The following is a 17492-nucleotide window of genomic DNA, read 5'->3' on the forward strand; positions in this document are numbered from 1 at the left end:
CCAAAGTTAAAAATCACACAACACCAGGTTATAGTCCAACAGGCTTAATTGGAAGAACTAGCTTTCGGAGCGCTGCTCCTTCATCAGGTGGTTGTGCTTCCAATTAAACCTGTTGGACTATAACTTGGTTTTGAGATTTTTAACTTTGTACACCCCAGTTCAACACTGGCATCTCCAAACCTCTGAGTGTCGTCAGTCTTTGTCATTCTCTTCCATAGAGAGCAGTGGGGGCTACATTAGACAGATTATTGATCTGCAAGGGAGTTGAGGGCTATGGGCCGGGCAGAAGTGAAGATAAGGCCACAACCATGTCAGCCATGATCATACTGAATGATAGAGCAGGATTGAGGGGTTGAATGGCCTACTGTTTTAAATTCTTATGTAATTTTGCAACACTCAGTATAATTAGAGGAGGCCCTTCCCCAGCCACTATGCTGACCTTTTCTTCTTCCTGTTTTTGTCTTCGTTTCTCTTCCACCGCAACTCTCTTCTGCTGCTCCTTCTGTCGTTGTTCTTGCAATTTCCTCTGACGCTCTTCCATTTGTTTCTCATACTGGAGTCTTATTTTCTTTTCTTTTTCTAGCATGTAAAGTTCTTTTGCAGCTAATGGCATAAACGTAAAACAGCAGTGGATCAGTTATTAAAAAAATGCCACAAATACTATCATGGAGGAGAAAGTGAGGAGTGCAGAGGCTGGAGATCAGAGTCGAGAGTGTGCTGCTGGGAAAGTACAGCAGGTCAAGCAGCATCCAAGGGACAGGAGAATCGACGGTTTGGGCATAAACCCAATGTTATGCCCAAAACATTGAATATCCTGCTCCTCAGATGCTGCCAGACCTGCTGTGCTTTTCCAGCAGCACACTCTCGACAAATACTAGCATGGTGACTTTCACCGTTCGATACATCACACTCTCGCCTCAGATCCTTTCTACTCAATGTAAGATCAACACCCTTTGGGTGATGAGGTGTTGTAACCATTTATTTGAAACTAATAGTGGGCTTACCATATAAATATGGTGGCTACCAGATTAGTGGTTAGGAATTCTGAAGGGGTGCAAGTAACTTCCTGACTCTCCAAAGCCTGATCACTGTCTACACAACAAGTCAAGAGAGAGAAACAATGCTCCCCACCTTGTCTGAATGGGTGCAGCCCCAACAAAACTCAAACAGCTTGACACCATCCAGGGAACACTGAGTAGTATCCCGACCCCTGGACCGGGAAGCCTGAGTTCAAGTTCCACTTGGTTCAGAGGTGTGTAATATCATCTCTTAACAGGCTGAGTCATAGGCTAAATAAAACCAGCCCACTTGATTGACACCATATCCACTGCCTTCAAAATCACTCCCTCCACCGTCCCTTGGTTGAGGGGTCAATCCCAAGAGGGCATAGCTTTTAAGCTAAGGGGCAGGAGATTCACAGGGGATTTGAGAAAGCAATGTTTTCTACTCAATGGGTGATGGGAGTCTGGAATGCACTGTATGGGAATGTAGTGGACGCTCAAAACCTTACAACTTTTAAAAAATATTTGGATGAGCATTTGAAATATCATAACATTCAAGAATATGGGACAAGTGCAGGAAATTGGGATTAGTGTGCCATTAGTGGCGAGTCATTGTCGGTACACGCTCAATGAGCTAAAGGGCCTTCTCTGCACTGTATGACTCTATGACTATGACTCACTAAACAAAAATACAAACCATCTCCATACACCGCCTATTTCCACACTCATCTCCACCTCAGACCCACTCCCACACCCTGTCCTTCAACAGCAGCACGGTTGCTCAGCAGTTAGCACTGCTGCCTCAGTTCAAATCTGAACTCAGATTTCTCCAGTTTCCTCATTGCCCCTCCCCCCACTTTGTCTCAGTCCCAACTCTCGAACTCAGCACCACCTTCCTAACCTGCAATCTTCTTCCTGACCTTTCCGCCCCCACCCCCACTCCGGCCTATCACCCTCACCTTAACCTCCTTTCACCTATCGCATTTCCAACGCTCCTCCCCCAAGTCCCTCCTCCCTACCTTTTATCTTAGCCTGCTTTCCTCATTCCCGGGTTCATGCCCGAAACGTCGATTCTCCTGCTCCTTGGATACTGCCTGACATGCTGCGCTTTTCCAGCAACACATTTTCAGCTCTGATCTCCAGCATCTGCAGACCTCACTTTCTCCTCAGTGCCAGGGATCCAGATTCAAGTCCAGCATTGGGGGACTGTCTGTGTGGTGTTTGCACGGCTTTCCTCTGGGTAATCTGGTTTCCTCCCACAATCCAAAGATGTGCAAGTTAGGTGAATTGGCCATGCTAAATTGCCCATAGTGTGTGTTCAGGGATGTGTAGGCTAGGTGCATTAGTCAGGAGTAAATATAGGATAATAGGGTAGGGGAATAGGTCTGGGTGGGTTACTCTTCGGAGTGGATTTGTTGGACGGAGGGGCCTGTTTTCACATTGTAGGGATTCTACTCTATGTGTTACCTGTCCCAAACCCCTGCCTTGACACTCCTCTTTTCTCCATACCCTCCTCCCTTGCTCACACACATTACTCCCCTTGAAAAGTTGTCACTCACCAAATTCTTTCTCCCTTTCTTCTCGCCGCTCCTTGGCGAGTCGCTGTCTTTCAACTGTCTTTAGAGTGGAGCCGTCTATTACTGATCAAGAGAAATCACATAACATTAGTGAGGAGAGATGACAAACTGGTTAATGAGAATTTTATTTACTACTGAGAATTCTACTGACAAAGCAAGCCTTGTTGGAGGGACAGAGCAACCAATCAGTAGAAACACTTCTACTGATAGACTGAGGCCTAATGTATTTGGAACACTCAAGACTGAATGTAACTGGAACATCAGCAAGAGCTATGGGTCTTGTCAATGATGAACTGTAACTAGTGGGGTTCTGCAGGGTTCAGTTCTTGGACCTCAACATAGAAACAATCTGCAAACAGAGACAGAATGTAACATAGCAAAATTTGCAGATGATACGACAGTAGGTGGGAAAGCAGACAGTGAGTAGGAGATAAAGAGTTTACAAATGGATACTGATCAGATAGGAGAATGGGCCAGAACCTGGCAGATGGAGTTTAATGTGGATAAGGTTATCTTTTCAGTGGGAAAATTCAATGGGCAAATTGTTATTTACATGGAAAGCAGATTCAAAGAGCGTCAGTGCAGAGATCTGGGTGCCCTTGTGCATGAATTAAATTAGATTACTTAGTGTGGAAACAGGCCTTTCGGCCCAACAAGTCCACACCGACCCGCCGAAGCGCAACCCACCCAGACCCATTCCCCTATGGTTACCCCTTCACCTAACACTACGGACAATTTAGCATGGCCAATTCACCTGACCTGCACATCTTTGGACTGTGGGAGGAAACCGGAGCACCCGGCGGAAACCCACGCAGACACGGGGAGAATGTGCAAACTCCACACAGTCAGTCGTCTGAGGCTGGAATTGAACCCAGGTCTCTGGCGCTGTGAGGCAGCAGTGCTAACCACCGTGTCGCCCTATTTCAGAAAGTGGGCATGCAGATGTACCATATGTTAAGAAAGGCAAATGGAATTTTGGGATTTATTGCAAAGAACTGGATGAGAAAAGTAATGAAGCATTGTTACAATTATATACGGCATTGGAGAGACCACACCTGGAGTCGCATGTCCAGTTTTGGTTTCTTTACTGGAGGTAGTATGTGGTGACACTGGAGGCAGTTCAGAGGAGGGTCACCAGGTTAATCCCAGGACTGGCGTATGAGGAGCGGTTGAACAGCTTGCACTTGTACTCACTGGAATCCGGGGGGTGGGATCTGATTGAGGTATATAAAATGCTAAAGGGGATTGACAAGGTGAATGTGGAACATTGTTTCGCAAGGAGGAACCTGTCTCAGACAAGAGGTTATAGACATTGAGTGAGAGGAGATGGGTTCAAAACTGAGATGAGGATAAGATTGTAAATCTATGGAACTCACTGCCCCAGAGTGCAGTGGAGGCAGAATACATCACCAGATTCAAGAAAGAAATAGATATGTTTCCGATAAAAAGTCGGATAAAGGGCTATGGGGAGCTGGCTGGAAAGTGGAGTTGAAACCAAGGTAAGACCAGCCATAATCATGTTTAATGGCAGGACAGGTTTGAAGGGCTGAATTGTTTATTCCTACTCCTAATTTCAATGCCTCTGAATTGCACAAGCAAGGTATGCTCTTGGGGTCTGAATACTTAGATTGTGAATCAAAAATGAGGTACTAATGCTCATCAATGACCAACTGAATCAATTGTGCAAGACTTATCTGTTATTCTTCCATCCCAGTAATTGCAGCACCAGAATGTGAAGTGCTTTGGGAAGTAGGAGAGACATAAAGATTCCCAGCAAGAAAGAAAGATTAGCAAAGTGTAAACTCTAGAAGAGAGATCAGCTCTATAATCAGGGAATATAAATAATAATAAATTTGATTTAGCAAACCAAATCACAGAAAACACAGCAAAGAGTCCATCATTTCACTGTCCTTGTGCCAGCTCTCAAAACCTCCTGTTCTTTGCTCAAAACTTTTATTCACCCCATTTGTGGCCAAAGTGGTTTTGTAGGAGAGGGGGTGAGATAGGAACATTGATGTTCAGACCAAAATCACTGTGCACTTTGTTGTGGGAATCCTTTGCTTGGTGATAAAGAGCCAGATGTTAAATGGCTACTTGCACGGTACTCTTAAGCATCTAAGTGGAATAACCAATTTAAAACTGGTTTAAATGCACATCGGCAGCTGGTTTACAATGATCCAAACCAGACTGTGTACAAACTAGGGGATGGACTTGCCACAGAATGGACACTGAATCAGGTTGAGATTGTTGATCCTGGTCATGCAAGCTCAGCTCAGCAAGTATCCAGATACCTGGTTTGGTTGGTGCCTTTGCAATGACTGGTGGTGGATCAGAGGAAACAGGACTATTTACACTTTGGCTCCTCCTTTCCTCTGCTTGGGCTTGTGCTGCAGCAACTGAGAAAGAAAGACAGAAAACAAAACATCAATCTTCAAAATAATATAGCACAGGTGAGAAACAGATGGCCAATCGTGCTGGTGTCTGCTTTTGGAAAGAGCAATTCACTACTGCCACTCCACTTCTCTTTCCTCACTGTTTTGTACATATTCCTTTCTAAAAAATTCTCATTTCAAAGTCATGATTGAATATGCATCCACCAGCTCTTCAGGCAATATGGTCACGATGGTTCCACAACCAATATCTAAAAGGGAATCTCCTTGGTTTCTGGTTCTTTTGCCAATTATCCTCACTCTTCCCTCCTCTGGTTACTGACCCTCCAGCCACCAGAAACATGTTCTCTTTATTTATTCTATCAGAAGCCTTCATGATTGCAACCATCTTTGTGAATTTCCTGTCAGACATCTCTGCTAGAAAGGAGAACAATTCCATCTTCTCCATGTAACTGATGTCCCTCATCCCATTCTAGCTTCTGCTTCCTAAGACCCTGACATCTTTCCAGTGGGGCCTTAACTGAACTTAACTGCATCTTAACCAATGGTTTATAATGGTTTTGTAGAGCTCCCAATGCTTTTGTACCCTATCCCTCTATCAATAAAGCCTGTGGTTCTGTATGGCTGTACAAAAGCGTTCTCAATTTGTCTTGCACCTCCAAAGTTTGAAGATTGAAACTGTAGGTCTCTGCTCTTGTAACCCTTCAACACTAAACCATCTGCTCATTCTTCAGACTAAAATGTATCATTCACACTTCTCTGTTAAACATCACTAGTGATGCGCTCACCCATATCATAGTCCATGTCCTGCTAAGTTCTATGACTATCTAATAGCATAGTCACAAGCAGTAGTTTTTGAAAGGACACACAGCACCCACCCATTGTGGAATACCAGTTCTGGACAGCAGTTTGTGAAAATCAATGAAACATATTGACAACTGATCAAATACTGCACAATATTTCTGACCCATTGTTATTGACAAAAAGACCAATAAAGGGCTATGTTATTTCCAGTATAAATAGGAAATGTTGGAAATATTCATTCAACAGCATTGGCATTGTCAGAGTTAACATTACAGATTGATCAGATTTCCAACATTTGCAATTTGTATGGTTACATGTGGCATCCCAGTGTACAGCACAACAGGGAGATTTTCCAAGGCATATTGTTAAAACAGCTGTTGACTGCAATATTTATACTTTAATTTTTTATATTAAAAGCAAAAATACAGCAGATGCTGAAAATCAGGAAAACAGAAAATGCTGGAGAAACTCATCAGGTCACCTAGCATTTGTGGAGAGAAAAACAGTGTTACATTTCGAATCCAGTGACAATCTTTCAAAGCAAGTTCTGAACACAGTTCTAAGGGGGAGGCACTGGCCTAGTGGTACTCTCACTGGACTGTTAATCCAGGGACACAGGTAAAGTTCTGGGGACCCAGGTTTGAATGTCACCACAGCAGATAGCGAAATTTGAATTCAATAAAAATCTGGAATTAAGCGTCTAATAGAGTGACCGTGAATCCATTGCTGATTGCCAGAAAAACCCATCTGGTTCACCAATGTCCTTTAGGGAAGGAAACCACCATCCTTACGTGGTCTGGCCTATATGAGACTTCAGACCCACAAGTACAGCAATGTAGTCGACGCTTAAACTGCCCTATGGGATGGGCAATAAATGCTGGCCTAGCCAGCCATGCTATCATCCAATGAATTGAAAAAAAAAATCACTGAAATCAAAACTCTTTCTCTCTCCACACATGGTGCCAGACCTGCAGCATTATACATTATTAGATACGGGTCTATTTTCCATGGTTTCAGTTACCCACGGTCTACCACGGCCTGAACATATAATAGGGAACATTCCAGAACCAGGGACCAGGAGGCTACCAGGAAGGTTCGTTTCCCATTTAAATGAATGGGTTCGCACCTATCCGTGGTTTCAGGCTTCCATGGCAGGTCTTGGAATGCATCCCCTGCGGGGACAAGGGACCACTGTACTCCCTCAGCATGGACCCTCTGACAGTGTGGCACTCCCTCCACACTGACCCTCTGACAGTGCGGCACTCCCTCAGCACTGACCCTCCGACAGTGCGGCACTCCCTCAGCACTGACCCTCCGACAGTGCGGCACTCCCTCAGCACTGACCCTCCGACAGTGCGGCACTGCCTCAACACTGACCCTCTGACAGTGCGGCACTCCCTCAGCACTGACACTCCGACAGTGAGGCACTCCCTCAGCACTGACCAACCGACAATGCGGTACTCCCTCAGTACAGACCCCCTGACAGTGGGGCACTCCCTCAGTACAGACCCTCCGACAGTGTGGCACTCCGTCAGCACTGACCCTCCCATACTGCAGCACTCCCTCAGCACTGACCCACCGACAGTGCGCTGCTCCCTCAGCACTGACCCTCCGACAGTGCGGCACTCCCTCAGCACTGACCCTCCGACAGTGCGGCACTCCCTCAGCACTGACCCTCCGACAGTGCGGCACTCCCCCAGCACTGACCCTCCAACAGTGTGGCACACCCTCAGCTTACAGGATATGAGACAAGTGAACATCACTGCGTATTACCAGTTCTCAACAGCAGCTGCAACATAGCACTGCAAGCACATGCAAAGCAGGGAGACTTTGTGCAGCAAGAGTCAAAGGAACACAGGAACAGTAGTAGGCCATTGAGGCCTTTGAGCCTGTTTCACCATTCAATGAGACCTGTGGCTTAACTCCACATCGTCACCTTTGGTCCATATTCCATAATACCTTTGCTTCAGAAATATTTATCTTAGATTTAAAATCAACAACTGATCCAGCATCAACTGTTTTTTGTTGGAGAGCGTTCCAAACAAGTACCACTCTTCGTTTGTAGAAGTGCTTCCTAACATCTGGAAGCAACATTTACTGGAATTCTATGAAGACATTACAAGCACAGTGGACAATGGGGACCCTTAGATGTGGTGTATCTGGATTTAAAAGGCATTCGACAAGGTGCCGTACAAAAGGCTGCTGCATAAGATAAAGGTGCATTGTGTTACAAGCAATATATTAGGATGGATAGAGGATTGGTTAACTAACAGAAAGCAAAGAAAAGGGATAAACGAGTGCTTTTCTGGTTGCTATCAGGGACTAGTGGGGTGCCTCAGTTATTAGTGCTGGGACTACAATTATTTATCATTTACATAGATGATTTGGATTTGGGAACCATGTGTAGTGTGTCAAAACTCACAGATGACACTAAGATGAGTGGTAGAGCAAAGTGTCCAGAGGACTGAAAAACTTTGCAGAGGGATGTAGACAGTTTAAGTGAGTGGGCAAAGGTCTGGCAGATGCAGTAGACTGTTGATAAATGTGAAGTCATACATTTTGGTAGGAATAACAGTAAAAAGAACTATTACTTGAACGGTTAAAAATTGCAGCATCCTGCTCTACAGAGGCGCCTGGGTGTCCTTGTGCGTGAATCGTAGAAGGTTGCTTTGCAGATGTAACAGGTAATTAGGAAGGTCAATGGAATTTTGTCCTTCATTGCTAAAGGGATTGAGTTTAAAAGCAGTTGGAGAAGGTGCTGGTGAGACCACACCTTGAGTACTGTGTACGGTTTTGAGGTTTCCTTACTTGAGAAAGGATGGACTGGCACTGGAGGAGGTGTAGAGCGGATTCATTAGGTTGATTCTGGAGTTGAGGGGATTGGCTTATTAGGAGAAACTGAGTAGACTGGGATTATATCCATTGAAATTTAGAAGAAATTGGAGGGGGGGGGGTGCAGCAATCTTACATAAATATATAAAATTATGAAGGGAATAGATAAGATAGAAGCAGGGAGATTGTTTCTACTGTTGGGTGAAACTAGAACAGGAGATATCGCCTCAAAATTAGGTGCAACAGATTTAGGACTGAACAGAGGAACTTCTTCACTCAGACGGTTGTGAATCTGTGGAATTCCCTGCCCAGTGAAATAGTTGAGGCATCCGCATTGAACGTTTTTAAAACCATGATAGGTCATTTTTTGAACGGTAAAGAAATTAAGGGTTTTGGTGAGAGGGTGGGCAAGTGGAACTGAGGCTACAAAAAGATCAGCCATGATCTGATTGAATGGCAGAGCAGGCTCAAAAGGTCAGATGGCCTATCCCTGCTCCTTATGCTCTTATCTCTCCTAAATAGTTTGACCCTAATTCTTAAACTATGCCTTCTATTTTATTCTCGAATATCCAACTAGTGGAGATAGTTTACTTTTACCTACCCTGTCTTTTCTTGTTAATATCTTGAAGACTTTGATCAAGTTACCCTCTTACCTTCTAAATTCGAGAGAAAACAGGCTAAATTTGTATAATCTCTCCTCATAACTTAATCCCTAAAGCCCAGGCATCATTCTTGTAAGCTGATGTTGTACTCCCTCCGAGGCCAAAATATCTTTCCTAAAGTGTGCTCTCAGTACTCCAAGTCGGGTCTAAACAGTATTTTGTATAACTGCAGCATTACTTTGCACCTATGTACTTCAGTCCTCTTGATGGAAAGGCCAGCATTCCATTAGCTTTCTTGAGTATTACCTGTACCTGTTCCTGACATTTAAAAGATTTATGCACCTGAACCTCCAAGTCTCTTTGGACATCATCCACTGTATTTAACTTCATATCATCTAGAAAGTACCTTGACCTATCCTCTTTCATCCTTCTTAACTAGCAGACTGACGTGCAATTTTCCAATCCTGGGGATCAATTCTTGAACATAGAGAAGTTGAAAGATTACAGTTCAGGATCTACAATGTGCTTCCTTACTTCACTATCAGATAGAATCCATCAAGTCCTGGGGATTTGTCACTCTTTAGTTGCATTATGTTTGTCATTAATCAATGTCGTCTTTAATTCACATGTGGGATTTGGGCGTCGCTGGTTGACCAGCATTTATTGCCTGTTCTCTTGAGGTGGTGAGCTGTCTTCTCAAACCGCTAAAATCCATGAGCTGCAGGTAGATCCCATTTTTCAGCATTTGACCCATAGCCTTGTCTGCCCTGGCATCAACTGCACAGCTAAATACTACTTAAATGTTATGTCAATTTCTACTTCCAGTACCCTCACTGGCAGTCAGTTCCAGATTTTCACCATCTTCTGAATGTAAAAAATGTTTCCTCATAATTTTGTACATCTCAATCATGTCCCTCTCAACCTCCTCTGCTCAAACCCCAGTCTGTCCAATCTCCCTTCATAACTCTCCAGCCTAGGAACATCCTGGTAAATCTCCTCTGCATCCTCTCTACTGTTATCATATCCCTCCTACAGTGGGGATACCAGAACTGCACACAATACTCAGCTGTGACTGAACCAACATTTCATTCAGTTTCAGCATGACCTCCCCTACTCTTCAACACTATGCCTTGGTTAGTTTAAACAAGTATCCCATATGCCTTCTTACCCACTTTGTCCACCTTAAGGGAGCAGTGTACGAACACACCAAGGTCCCTCTGACCCTTGGTGCTTCCCAGGGTCCTACCGTTCATCAGGTATTCCCGTGCCTTGTTGGTCCTGCCCAAGTGCATCACCTCGCAGTGAGCTGGATCGAATTTCATTTCCCAGTGGTCAGCACATTTGTCCAGCCTATCTATATACTCCTGTAAACTAAGGCTCTCCTCCTATTTACTGAATTTTTACATTGTCTGTGAACTGACTGATAAACCTCCAACATTCAAGTCTAAATTATTTATAATTGGCTGAGTGGTAGGGAGAGAGTCTGTGACACAATTAAAGAAATTAGCATAGACAAACACGAGCTTCTGAGTGGTCTGCTCAGATTAAAAGGAGATAGGGCCAAACAGCAAGGGCCCCAACACTGCCTCCTGCAGGAACCCACTTGTCACAGACTTCAAGTTGGAAAAACACCCCTCAATCATCACACTCTGCCTCCTGCCACACCACCCAATTCTGGAGTCAAATTTCCAAGGATCCCGCAGGCTCTTACCTTTGCTATCTGACTCCCATACGGGACCTTATCAAAAGCCTTGCTGAAATCCAGTAGACTACATCAATAGCATTACCCCCACCCACAGACCTGATCACCTCGTTGGAAAATTCAATCAACTCGATCAGACACAGCCTTCCCTTAACGAAACCATTCTGACTGTTCCTGATGAATCCCTGTCTCTCCAAATGCAGAATAATTCTGTCGCTTAGAATTGTCTCCAACTGTTTCCCCACCACAGAGGTTAGACTGATTGCTTTGTAGTTTCCTGGATTATCCCTTGCTCCCTTCTTGAGTAACAGGACCATATTGCCTGTCCTCTAGTACTTCCCCAGAGGCCAGATAAAAATTGAAGATTTTTGCAAGTGCCCCTACTATTTCCTCCTTGCCTCATTCATCAGCCTGGGATACATTTCATCCAGCCTAGAGGTTTATCTCCTTTTAAACCTACCAGACCACTCAGGACCTCCTGCCTATCTATGGTAACTTCTTTAAGTGTATCAACAGGCCCTTTCCCTGATTTCTAGATTCCTCCCTGTCACTAGTGAACACCAACACATAATATTCATTTAGAATCCTACCTACATCCTCTGGATCCACACACAAATTACCTTAAATGGGCCCTACTCTTTTCCCTCAATATCCTTTTACCATGAATGCATTTGTAAAATAACTTCAGATTTTCATTTATTTTACCTGTCAGTATCCTTTCATAAGAGAAAGTGGGGACAGCAGATGCTGGAGATCAGAGCTGAAAAATGTGTTGCTGGAAAAGCGCAGCAGGTCAGGCAGCACCAAAGGAGCAGGCGAATCGACATTTCGGGTATAAGCTTTTCCAGCAACACATTTTTCAGTAGTATCCTTTAATAGCCCATTTAGCTTTCCGAATTTCCCTTTTGCACATTCAATATTCCTCTAGGACCTCTGCTGTAAGTCTCCCCTTTTTCTCTTAATCCAGTGCCCTATATCCTTTGGGGCAGCACGTTGGCTCAGTGGTTAGCATTGCTGCCTCATAGCACCAGGGACCCGGCTCAATTCACACACTGGGTGACTGTCTGTGAGGAGTTTGCACATTCCCCCAATGTCTATGTGGGTTTCCTCTGGGTGTCCCGGTTTCCTCCCACAATCCAAAAATGTGCTCAGTTGAATTGGCAATGCTAAACTGCCCAGAGTGTTAGGTGCGTTAGTCAGGGGTAAATATAGGGTAGGGGAATGAGTCTGAGTGGGTTACTCTTTGTACGGTTGGTGTGGACTTGTTGAGCCGAAGGGTCTATTTGCATACTGTAGGGAATCTAATCTAATCTTTGATATTCAGGGTTCACATGATTTGATAGTCCTACCCTCTTTATTGGAGGATGTTGGCTCCGTACTCTCTATACCATATATACTAGTGTATAGGTCAAGTTTTGAAGACTTTTTTAAAGCTGAAATTAGGGGGTCAACTTATACACAAGGTATTGTTTGAGGGGATGAAATTCATGCTTGGCACGAGTCAAAAAAGGGACAAACAAGAGCCAAATCTCTATATAAAACAATAAACAAAAGGAATGAGAATTAGGGCTATTATTGAATATTTATCTACAAAATAACTGTCTCCATTCTGCCTGCTACGGTAGAATGGTACCGTCATACCATATTCCAGCTACCAGTACCGTAAAGAGAATGCAGGTCTCCACATATGTACAAACATAAATAGGCATACCAGGTGGTCAGGCCATCTACCGGGGGGGATTTGCATGCACAGGGCAAATATATGTATGTAAATATTACATAAATAAATTATATAGAGTATATATAGTTATCAACATTCAATTTGACAATTTGGAGATCACGTTGTGCAAATATATACTGGTGCGCGTAACATGTGATGACGCAGGTATTGCATTTGAATCAAAAATGTGCAAATCATGCCCTTTAAGGCTGCACGGTGGCTCAGTGGTTAGCACTGCTGCCTCACAGCGTCAGGGACCCAGGTTCGATTCCAGTCTTGGGTGACTGTCTGTGTGGAGTTTGCACATTCTCCCAGTGTCTGCGTGGGTTTCCTCTGGGTGTTCCGGTTTCCTCCCAAAGATGTACAGGTTAGGTGAATTGGCCATGCTAAATTGTCCATAGTGTTAGGTGCTTTCGTCAGAGGGGAATGGGTCTGGGTGGGTTTCTCTTCGGAGGGTTGGTGTGGACTTGTTAGGCCAAATGGCCCGTTTCCACACTGTAGGGAATCTAATCTAATCATATATGGTCAGGAAGAGACCCCTGAAAAAATAGGCTCCACTTACACATGAAGTATATGAAAAATACCAGATTTTTTGGCCAAAATAAAGGTTGACTTATTCATGAGATCAACCTACACACAGGTATATATGGTATTTCCTTCTTGAATGCATCCCACTTGGAAACAGATTTACTTGAAAGCATCTACTCCCAGACCACTGGGGACAAATCACAGCTGATTGTATTAAAGGTAGCCCTCCCCCAGTTGGGAGCTTGGCTTTCAGGCCCATTCTTGTCCTTTTCCCGAACAATCTTGAATTTTACGGAGTTATGATTATGTTGACAAAACACTCCCCCACTGATACTTCAAACACTTACTCAGCTTCTAGACGACTAGATTCCCTACAATGTGGAAACAGGCCCTTCGGCCCAACCAGTCCACACCGACCGCTCCGAAGAGTAACCTACTCAGACCAATTTCCCTCTGACTAATGTACCTAGCACTATGGGCAATTTAGCATGGCCAATTCACCTGACCTGCACATCTTTGGACTGTGGGAGGAAACCAGAGCACCTGGAGGAAACCCACACAGACACGGAGAGAATGTGCAAACTCCACACAGACAGTCGCCCAAGGCTGGAATTGAACCCGGGACCCTGGTGCTGTGAGGCAGCAGTGCTAACTACTGAGCCACCGTGCCACCCATTACATAAAATCCGTTACATAAAATTAAGTCCAGACTACTCCCTTTCATCAGGTCTTCTCCGTTCCGGCTTATAAAGCTCTCCAGATGCATTTTAAGAATTCCACTCCCTCCAAACCTTTCACACAATGCCTATCTCAGTTAATGTCAGGGATGTTGAAATTCCATATGATCTATTACTCTTACACTTGCCTGAAATTTACCTATATACCTACTTTTCTATTTCTCTCAGACTGTTAGGGGGTCTAGAGTACACTCCCAGCAATGAGATTGCTCCTTTTGTGCTTTCAGAATTCTACCCATGCGGCTTTATTTGAGAAACTTAAGATTTCATCCTTCCTTACAGCTGTAATAGCTTCCCTGATCGAAATTGCGACACCTTCTCCTTTTTATCTCCTTCCCGGTCTCACCTGAGAACCACGTATCCTGGGATATTAATCCTGCCCCTCTTCCAACCATGTCTCATTGACAGCAATGACATTGTACCTTCATGTTTTAACTTGTGCCCTCAACTCATCTGCTTTGTCAGACTCTTTGCATTAAAATAAATATCATCCAACCGTGACAAATTCCCTTGTGCCTTAATTTGCCTATAATGTCTATGCCTTCCTGACTCACTTGCTGTCACTTCTAATTTTAGTCGTCCATCTTCCCTTGCTGAATATTCCCTCTGGATTCCAAATCCATCAAGGTAATTTCAACTCTCCCCAGCATCACCTAATATCATCCCCGCAAGGATGTTGATTCCATTCCAGTTCAGGTGCATCCTCAAAACAGTCCCAATGTCCTAGAAATCTAAAGCTTACCCTTCTGCATTCATCTGGACTAACCTTTACTCACTAATACATGACATTGGGAAGTAATTCAGACATTACTATCTTTTGGGTCCTGTTCTTTAATCCACTTCCTAGATCCCTAATTTCTGCTTTCATAGAACATAGAACAATACAGCACAGAACAGGCCCTTCGGCCCACAATGTTGTGCCGAACATTTGTTCTAGCTTAAGCACCCATCCATGTACCTATCCAATTGCCGCTTAAATGTCACCAAAGATTCTGACTCTACCACTCCCACAGGCAGCGCATTCCATGCCCCCACCACTCTCTGGGTAAAGAACCCACCCCTGACATCTCCCCTTTCCCTTCCACCCTTCACCTTAAATTTATGTCCCCTTGTAACACTCTGTTGTACCCGGGGAAAAAGTCTCTGACTGTCTACTCTATCTATTCCCCTGATCATCTTATAAACCTCTAACATGTCACCCATCATCCTTCGCCGTTCCAATGAGAAAAGGCCTAGCACTCTCAACCTATCCTCGTACAACCTATTCTCCATTCCAGGCAACATCCTGGTAAATCTTCTCTGCACCCTCTCCAAAGCTTCCACATCTTTCCTAAAGTGAGGCGACCAGAACTACACACAGTACTCCAAATGTGGCCTTACCAAGGTCCTGTACAGCTGCAACATCACCTCACGACTCTTGAATTCAATCCCTCTGCTAATGAACGCTAATACACCATAGGCCTTCTTACAAACTCTATCCACCTGAGTGGCAACCTTCAAAGATCTATGAACATAGACCCCAAGATCCCTCTGCTCCTCCACCTCACTAAGAACCCTACCGTTAACCCTGTATTCCGCATTCTTATTTGTCCTTCCAAAATGGACAACCTCACACTTGGCAGGGTTGAACTCCATCTGCCACTCCTCAGCCCAGCTCTGCATCATATCTAAGTCCCTTTGCAGCCGACAACAGCCGCCCTCACTATCCACAACTCCACCAATCTTCGTATCGTCTGCAAATTTACTGACCCACCCTTCGACTCCCTCTCCCAAGTCATTAATAAAAATTACAAACAGCAGAGGACCCAGAACTGATCCCTGTGGAACTCCACTTGCAACTGGGCTCCAGGCTGAATATTTACCATCTATCACCACTCTCTGACTTCGACCGGTTAGCCAGTTCTCTATCCAACTGGCCAAATTTCCCACTATCCCATGCCTCCTGACTTTCCGCATAAGCCTACCATGGGGAACCTTATCAAATGCCTTACTAAAATCCATGTACACTACATCCACTGCTCTACCCTCATCCACATGCTTGGTCACCTCCTCAAAGAATTCAATCAGACTTGTAAGGCAAGACCGACCCTTCACAAATCCGTGCTGGCTGTCCCTAATCAAGCAGTGTCTTTCCAGATACTCATAAATCCTATCCCTCAGTACCCTTTCCATTACTTTACCTACCACCGAAGTAAGACTAACTGGCCTGTAATTCCCGGGGTTATCCCTATTCCCTTTTTTGAACAGGGGCACAACATTCGCCACTCTCCAGTCCCCTGGTACCACCCCCGTTGACAGTGATGAAAAGATCATTGCCAACGGTTCTGCAATTTCCTCTCTTGCTTCCCACATAATCCTAGGATATATCCCGTCAGGCCCGGGGGACTTGTCTATCCTCAAGTTTTTCAAAATGCCCAACACATCTTCCTTCCTAACAAGTATCTCCTCTAGCTTACCAGTCCGTTTCATACGCTCCTCTTCAACAATACGGTCCCTCTCATTTGTAAATACTGAAGAAAAGTACTCATTCAAGACCTCTCCTATCTCTTCCGATTCAATACACAGTCTCCCACTACTGTCCTTGATCGGACCTACCCTCGCTCTCGTCATTCTCATGTTTCTCACATAGGCATAAAATGCCTTGGAGTTATCCTTGATCCTACCCGCCAAAGATTTTTCATGCCCCCTCTCAGTTCTCCTAATCCCTTTCTTCAGCTCCCTCCTGGCTATCCTGTATCCCTCCACTGCTCTGTCTGAACCCTGTTTCCTCAACCTTATGTAAGCCTCCTTCTTCCTCTTTACAAGACATACAACCTCCCTCGTCACCTAAGGTTCCCTCACACGACCATCTCTTTCCTGGCTGACAGGTACATACATATCAAGGACACGTCGTATCTGTTCCTTGAAAAAGTTCCACATTTCAACGACATCCTTCCTTGACAGCCTATGCTCCCAATTTATGCTCCTCAGATCCTGTCTTGCAGCATCGTATTTACCCTTCCCCAATTGTAAAAGCTACCCTGTTGCACGCACCTATCTCTCTCCATAACCAAGGTGAAAGTCACAGAATTGTGGTCACCATCACCAAAATGCTCACCCACTAACAAGCTCATCACTTGTCCCGGTTCGTTACCAAGTACCAAATCCAATATGGCCTCCCCTCTGGTCGGACAATCTACATACTGAGTTAGAAAAGCTTTCTGGACACACTGCACAAACACCGCCCCATCCAATCTACTTGATCTAAAGATCTTTCATGACCTCATCTCTTTTCCTACCTCTGTCATTGGTACTAATATCCCGCTATGGCAGATGGTGGAATTTAAACTCAATAAAAACCTGGAAAGTAGGACTAGATTGGGTTGGGATATCTGGTCGGCATGGACGGGTTGGACCGAAGGGCCTGTTTCCATGCTGTACATCTCTATGACTCTATAAAAGGTCTAATAACAACCATGAATCCACTGTCAATTGTCAGAAAAAACCCATCTGGTTCACTGAAGTCCTTTAGGGAAGCAAACTCCCATACTTGCCTGGTCTGAAGTCCACATTGATGCCCTGGGGTTGAAGTGTTCCAAGGCGGAAGATGAGGTGTTCTT

At 44.6% G+C, this 17492-nt stretch overlaps 1 protein-coding gene across 7 annotated transcripts in view; it reads right to left on the reverse strand.

The window, feature by feature from the left end:
* Window positions 1-17492, reverse strand: part of map7d3 (MAP7 domain containing 3) — a 133467-nt gene that overhangs the window by 77065 nt on the left and 38910 nt on the right. For all 7 annotated transcript variants that reach the window (XM_087991839.1, XM_087991836.1, XM_087991835.1 and 4 more), the window contains exons 2-4: window positions 4870-4974; window positions 2561-2641; window positions 440-603 (exon numbers count right to left, since the gene is read on the reverse strand). In XM_087991839.1, the coding sequence (XP_087847965.1) occupies window positions 440-603; window positions 2561-2641; window positions 4870-4974 (350 nt within the window). The remainder of the gene's footprint in view (window positions 1-439; window positions 604-2560; window positions 2642-4869; window positions 4975-17492) is intronic.

Source organism: Chiloscyllium plagiosum, unplaced genomic scaffold, assembly GCF_037043375.1.
Source record: "Chiloscyllium plagiosum isolate Xiang-an unplaced genomic scaffold, Cpla_swu_hap1 HiC_scaffold_11, whole genome shotgun sequence".
Classification (NCBI taxonomy): domain Eukaryota; kingdom Metazoa; phylum Chordata; class Chondrichthyes; order Orectolobiformes; family Hemiscylliidae; genus Chiloscyllium; species Chiloscyllium plagiosum.